This window comes from Salmo trutta, unplaced genomic scaffold, assembly GCF_901001165.1.
Source record: "Salmo trutta unplaced genomic scaffold, fSalTru1.1, whole genome shotgun sequence".
Classification (NCBI taxonomy): Eukaryota; Metazoa; Chordata; class Actinopteri; order Salmoniformes; family Salmonidae; genus Salmo; species Salmo trutta.
This window is the reverse complement of record NW_021822688.1, coordinates 207,917-214,952: the sequence shown is the minus strand read 5'-3', so window position 1 is coordinate 214,952 and position 7,036 is coordinate 207,917. Positions and strand designations below refer to the sequence as shown.

General features: G+C 48.6%; 1 protein-coding gene and 1 long non-coding RNA gene across 2 annotated transcripts in view; one reads left to right on the top strand and one right to left on the bottom strand.

The window, feature by feature from the left end:
* The window catches only part of LOC115183339 (uncharacterized), a 15,389-nt gene that overhangs the window by 7,097 nt on the left and 1,256 nt on the right, over positions 1-7,036 (bottom strand). The gene's annotated exons all lie outside the window — the stretch shown is intronic.
* The window catches only part of LOC115183338 (solute carrier family 35 member G2), a 7,045-nt gene continuing 1,123 nt past the window's right edge, over positions 1,115-7,036 (top strand). The window contains exons 1-2 of the mRNA XM_029744671.1: positions 1,115-1,311; positions 6,710-7,036. The exon at positions 6,710-7,036 is cut by the window's right edge and continues 1,123 nt beyond it. Coding sequence (XP_029600531.1) covers positions 6,720-7,036 — 317 coding nt within the window. The 5' untranslated portion in view covers positions 1,115-1,311; positions 6,710-6,719. The remainder of the gene's footprint in view (positions 1,312-6,709) is intronic.

Here is a 7,036-nt window from a genome sequence, read left to right as displayed (position 1 = left end):
CCCCCCCCCCCCCCCACAGGCTCTGTTGGTAAACTTCTCCACAATATAGTTATTGAATAGTCCCATAAATCGCTTATAGCGGTCTCCTCTTCACAGTTGCCATAGAAACAGAGCATATTTCCTCCCGAGAAACAACCTAACACACAGTGTCTGTTAAGCGGACAGACAGACAGACAGACAGGCAGACAAGAAGGCAGACAGACAGGCAGAGAGACTGATTATATTACGGCTGTTGGACTGAATAGAGCCATATCACCCCTCTCTTCCAACCCAGAGCCCTTCCTGTCTGTCTGTCTGTCTGCCTGCCTGCCTGCCTGCCTGTCTGTCTGTCTGTCTGTCTGTCTGTCTGTCTGTCTGTCTGTCTGTCTGTCTGTCTGTCTGTCTGTCTTCCTGTCTGCCTGCCTCCCTGTCTGTCTGCCTGTCTGCCTCCCTGAATACCTGTCTGTCCGCTTAACTGACAGACAGGAAGATAATAAGCTATTCATTACTGTAGAGAAAGTGCTGTCTCACCCATATGGCAGGTCTGGTCTCACTAATCAGACTGCTCCCTCGATCTGCTTCCTGTCTCCCTGTCTGTCTGTCAACCAGCATCGGGCACAAACGATAGACTGCATGCAGCTAAAGGAAGAGGTAATTACTGGTATGGGGTACAAGCCATGACACGAACACATGCTTGCATGTACGCAGGCACACATACATACACACATAATGGCAAACCAGGAGAGAGAAAGTGAGAGAGAGAGAGAGAGACTATCATCATTCCCTACAGCAGAGCAGCGTGTGATGAATGTGATGAAATATAGATGTGGGATAGAGAAGGACCCTGCTGGAAGCAGATCTGTGTGTGTGCGCGAGTTTGTGCGTGCGTGCGTGCGTAAACGTGCAAACACACACATAAAGATGACTGCTACTGGTCAGTGTTTATGATTATGATTTGTTTGGTCGCTATGCATGCTTAAGCATAATGACATCGGTCCCTCCTCTCTCTCTCTCTCTGTCTTCACGGTCGGGCAGGCTGAGAAGCGCAGCAGCTGTGAGTGAGTGAGTGAGGGAGGGAGGGAGGGAAGGAAGGAGGGAGACAGAGGAGGAAGGATTTTTATCACCGACACTCTCTACCCCTGTGGTCGACAACAGTGCTCTACTGGCGGTTGGAGGAGCCAGCTAGACCCGTCGGGCGACTGGTAACCTCCGAGGCACGCCAAACCACCCAGGAGGAGGGAAGAGAGTGGAAGGATGGCTGTCTCCCTGATCTGACAGAAGACATTTGTTCGGTGAATGAGCGGAGGGTACCGTATTGACGCAATACCGCAGGTGAGTTTCTGGTAGTCGTTACAAATATCAGTTGATTTAGTAATCAATCTACGCGCGAGCAGGGAATATTTACGGTGGGATAGTAGGCTAACGGACACGGTATCGAACATACCGCTGTGGGGCCATTTTCTGTTTATTTTGTGGTTTCTGTAATTGTGGTGATTATTTGTCCTGCCGCGTACAGCATTACTTCCTGTGCGCGGGAACGCGCCTCGTTCCAATCATAAATCCAGCACGGACCGTGTGTGTGTAACCTTGACAAGACACACACTCATCAGTTGACAAGTGAGCGCACCCCACCACACAGACTCGTGGCATCTTTTTAGTCAGCATCCAGCCAGCCAGCCAGCCAGACAGCCAGCGTTCTGTCCTTACTAGAACAGTCAGTGATTGAGTAACCATACCTGAGACCTGAACCTGCAGAAGCTCTTTCTGTACATAGCTCAGTGGGTAACACAGTCCTGGGGGCCACACACACGACCTGCACTCAAACGCTGTCTGTCTCATAAAACAGACTGTACATTTACTTAGGTGTGTGTCTACTGTCTGTGTTTAGTGTAGAAGGTGTGTGTCTGTCTGTGTATATTGTAGAAGGTGTGTTTCTACTGTCTGTGTATATTGTAGAAGGTGTGTGTCTACTGTCTGTGTATAGTGTAGAAGATGTGTGTCTCCTGTCTGTATAGTGTAGAAGGTGTGTGTCTACTGTCTGTGTATATTGTAGAAGGTGTGTGTCTGTCTGTGTATAGTGTAGAAGGTGTGTGTCTACTGTCTGTGTATAGTGTAGAAGGTGTGTGTCTACTGTCTGTGTATAGTGTAGAAGTTGTGTTTCTACTGTCTGTGTATATTGTAGAAGGTGTGTGTCTACTGTCTGTGTATAGTGTAGAAGGTGTGTTTCTACTGTCTGTGTATAGTGTAGAAGGTGTGTGTCTACTGTCTGTGTATATTGCAGAAGGTGTGTGTATACTGTCTGTGTATAGTGTAGGTGTGTGTCTGTCTGTGTATAGTGTAGAAGGTGTGTTTCTACTGTCTGTGTATATTGTAGAAGGTGTGTGACTACTGTCTGTTTATAGTGTAGAAGGTCTGTGTCTACTGTCTGTGTATAGTGTAGAAGGTGTGTGTCTACAGTCTGTGTATATTGTAGAAGGTGTGTGTCTACTGTCTGTGTATAGTGTAGAAGGTGTGTGTCTACTGTCTGTGTATAGTGTAGAAGGTGTGTTTCTACTGTCTGTGTATATTGTAGAAGGTGTGTGACTACTGTCTGTGTATATTGCAGAAGGTGTGTGTATACTGTCTGTGTATAGTGTAGGTGTGTGTCTACTGTCTGTGTATAGTGTAGAATTTGTGTGTCTCCTGTCTGTGTATAGTGTAGAAGGTGTGTGTCTACTGTCTGTGTATAGTGTAGAAGGTGTGTTTCTACTGTCTGTGTATATTGCAGAAGGTGTGTGTCTACTGTCTGTGTATAGTGTAGAAGGTGTGTGTCTACTGTCTGTGTATAGTGTAGAAGGTGTGTTTCTACTGTCTGTGTATATTGTAGAAGGTGTGTGACTACTGTCTGTGTATATTGCAGAAGGTGTGTTTCTACTGTCTGTGTATATTGCAGAAGGTGTGTTTCTACTGTCTGTGTATAGTGTAGAAGGTGTGTGACAACTGTCTGTGTATATTGCAGAAGGTGTGTGTCTACTGTGTGTATAGTGTAGAAGGTGTGTGTCTACTGTCTGTGTATAGTGTAGAAAGTGTGTTTCTACTGTCTGTGTATATTGCAGAAGGTGTGTTTCTACTGTCTGTGTATAGTGTAGAAGGTGTGTGTCTACTGTCTGTGTATATTGCAGAAGGTGTGTGTCTACTGTCTGTGTATAGTGTAGAACAGGGCTCCGGGCAGCCGAGCGGAAATGGAGGAAAACTCGCCTCCCTGCGGACCTGGCATCCTTTCACTCCCTCCTCTCTACATTTTCCTCTTCTGTCTCTGCTGCTAAAGCCACTTTCTACCACTCTAAATTCCAAGCATCTGCCTCTAACCCTAGGAAGCTCTTTGCCACCTTCTCCTCCCTCCTGAATCCCCCCCCCTCCCTCTCTGCGGATGACTTCGTCAACCATTTTGAAAAGAAGGTCGACGACATCCGATCCTCGTTTGCTAAGTCAAACGACACCGCTGGTCCTGCTCACACTGCCCTACCCTGTGCTTTGACCTCTTTCTCCCCTCTCTCTCCAGATGAAATCTCGCGTCTTATGACGGCTGGCCGCCCAACAACCTGCCCACTTGACCCTATCCCCTCCTCTCTTCTCCAGACCATTTCCGGAGACCTTCTCCCCTACCTCACCTCGCTCATCAACTCATCCTTGACCGCTGGCTACGTCCCTTCCGTCTTCAAGAGAGCGAGAGTTGCACCCCTTCTGAAAAAACCTACACTCGATCCCTCCGATGTCAACAACTACAGACCAGTATCCCTTCTTTCTTTCCTCTCCAAAACTCTTGAACGTGCCGTCCTTGGCCAGCTCTCCTGCTATCTCTCTCAGAATGACCTCCTTGATCCAAATCAGTCAGGTTTCAAGACTGGTCATTCAACTGAGACTGCTCTTCTCTGTGTCACGGAGGCTCTCCGCACTGCTAAAGCTAACTCTCTCTCCTCTGCTCTCATCCTTCTAGACCTATCTGCTGCCTTTGATACTGTGAACCATCAGATCCTCCTCTCCACCCTCTCCGAGTTGGGCATCTCCGGCGCGGCCCACGCTTGGATTGCGTCCTACCTGACAGGTCGCTCCTACCAGGTGGCGTGGCGAGAATCTGTCTCCGCACCACGTGCTCTCACCACTGGTGTCCCCCAGGGCTCTGTTCTAGGCCCTCTCCTATTCTCGCTATACACCAAGTCACTTGGCTCTGTCATATCCTCACATGGTCTCTCCAATCATTGCTACGCAGACGACACACAATTCATCTTCTCCTTTCCCCCTTCTGATAACCAGGTGGCGAATCGCATCTCTGCATGTCTGGCAGACATATCAGTGTGGATGACGGATCACCACCTCAAGCTGAACCTCAGCAAGACGGAGCTGCTCTTCCTCCCGGGGAAGTACTGCCCGTTCCATGATCTCGCCATCACGGTTGACAACTCCATTGTGTCCTCCTCCCAGAGTGCTAAGAACCTTGGCGTGACCCTGGACAACACCCTGTCGTTCTCCACTAACATCAAGGCGGTGACCCGATCCTGTAGGTTCATGCTCTACAACATTCGCAGAGTACGACCCTGCCTCACACAGGAAGCGGTGCAGGTCCTAATCCAGGCACTTGTCATCTCCCGTCTGGATTACTGCAACTCCCTGTTGGCGGGGCTCCCTGCCTGTGCCTTTAAACCCCTACAACTCATCCAGAACGCCGCAGCCCGTCTGGTGTTCAACCTTCCCAAGTTCTCTCACGTCACCCCGCTCCTCCGCACACTCCACTGGCTTCCAGTTGATGCTCGCATCTGCTACAAGACCATGGTGCTTGCCTACGGAGCTGTGAGGGGAACGGCACCTCCGTACCTTCAGGCTCTGATCAGGCCCTACACCCAAACAAGGGCACTGCGTTCATCCACCTCTGGCCTGCTCGCCTCCCTACCTCTGAGGAAGCACAGTTCCCGCTCAGCCCAGTCAAAACTGTTCGCTGCTCTGGCACCCCAATGCTGGAACAAGCTCCCTCACGACGCCAGGACAGCGGAGTCAATCACCAGCTTCCGGAGACACCTGAAACCCCACCTCTTCAAGGAATACCTAGGATAGGATAAAGTAATCCTTCTAACCCCCTCCCCTTAAAAGATTTAGATGCACTATTGTAAGTGGTTGTTCCACTGGATATCATAAGGTGAATGCACCAATTTGTAAGTCGCTTTGGATAAGAGCGTCTGCTAAATGACTTCAATGTAAATGTAGAAAATGTGTGTCTACTGTCTGTGTATAGTGTAGAAGTTGTGTGTCTCCTGTCTGTGTATAGTGTAGAAGGTGTGTGTCTACTGTCTGTGTATAGTGTAGAAGGTGTGTGTCTACTGTCTGTGTATAGTGTAGAAGGTGTGTGTCTACTGTCTGTGTATAGTGTAGAAGGTCTGTGTCTACTGTCTGTGTATAGTGTAGAAGGTGTGTTTCTACTGTCTGTGTATAGTGTAGAAGTTGTGTGTCTCCTGTCTGTGTATAGTGTAGAAGTTGTGTGTCTCCTGTCTGTGTATAGTGTAGAAGGTGTGTGTCTACTGTCTGTGTATAGTGTAGAAGGTGTGTTTCTACTGTCTGTGTATAGTGTAGAAGTTGTGTGTCTCCTGTCTGTGTATAGTGTAGAAGTTGTGTGTCTCCTGTCTGTGTATAGTGTAGAAGGTGTGTGTCTACTGTCTGTGTATAGTGTAGAAGGTGTGTGTCTCCTGTCTGTGTATAGTGTAGAAGTTGTGTGTCTCCTGTCTGTGTATAGTGTAGAAGGTATGTGTCTACTGTCTGTGTATATTGTAGAAGGTGTGTGTCTGTCTGTGTATAGTGTAGAAGGTGTGTGTATCCTGTCTGTGTATAGTGTAGAAGGTGTGTGTCTACTGTCTGTGTATAGTGTAGAAGGTGTGTGTCTCCTGTCTGTGTATAGTGTAGAAGGTGTGTTTCTACTGTCTGTGTATAGTGTAGAAGGTGTGTGTCTACTGTCTGTGTATAGTGTAGAAGGTGTGTGTCTACTGTCTGTGTATAGTGTAGAAGGTGTGTGTCTCCTGTCTGTGTATAGTGTAGAAGTTGTGTGTCTCCTGTCTGTGTATAGTGTAGAAGGTATGTGTCTACTGTCTGTGTATATTGTAGAAGGTGTGTGTCTGTCTGTGTATAGTGTAGAAGGTGTGTGTATCCTGTCTGTGTATAGTGTAGAAGGTGTGTGTCTACTGTCTGTGTATAGTGTAGAAGGTGTGTGTCTCCTGTCTGTGTATAGTGTAGAAGGTGTGTTTCTACTGTCTGTGTATAGTGTAGAAGGTGTGTGTCTACTGTCTGTGTATAGTGTAGAAGGTGTGTGTCTACTGTCTGTGTATAGTGTAGAAGGTGTGTGTCTACTGTCTATGTATATTGTAGAAGGTGTGTGTCTACTGTCTGTGTATAGTGTAGAAGGTGTGTGTCTACTGTCTGTGTATAGTGTAGAAGGTGTGTGTCTACTGTCTGTGTATAGTGTAGAAGGTGTGTGTCCTGTCTACTGCAGCAGCATCCTCTGCGTCAGAACAGAGTCACCTGGCAGACACAGAGGGCTGTTTGGCCGTTGTCTGACGTCAGATAGCGCGACAACTCCATCTGTACTCATAGATAGTTCATGGCAATGCGTTCGGAAGACAATGCCATTAGGTTAAACCCTCTGTTTCTGTCTGAGGAGTGTGTGTCGGTGTCTGCGTCTAACTTCTGTCCTCACCTCTCCTCCCTACAGGTGAGTAACCATGGAATCCACTCACCTCCTGGACGGCTCCAAGAAACGGGTGAAGATCCACCCTCACACCGTCACCGCCAAGTACGCCCCACACACACCCCACACACACACACACTTCCCCCAGCCCGGAGACGAGGGGTACGATGACGCTCCCTCCTTCGAGGACTTCGGCTCCTTCCTGGAGGAGACCTCGGACACGAAACAGCTGACAGGAACCAGGAAGTGGACAGGAAAGGCCGGCGCTCTGTTTGGAGGGAAGGACAAAAACAAAGACACACCCCCTAGAGCTCCCATAGGGGGAGGCGAGGGGTGGGTGGAGGGAGGAGG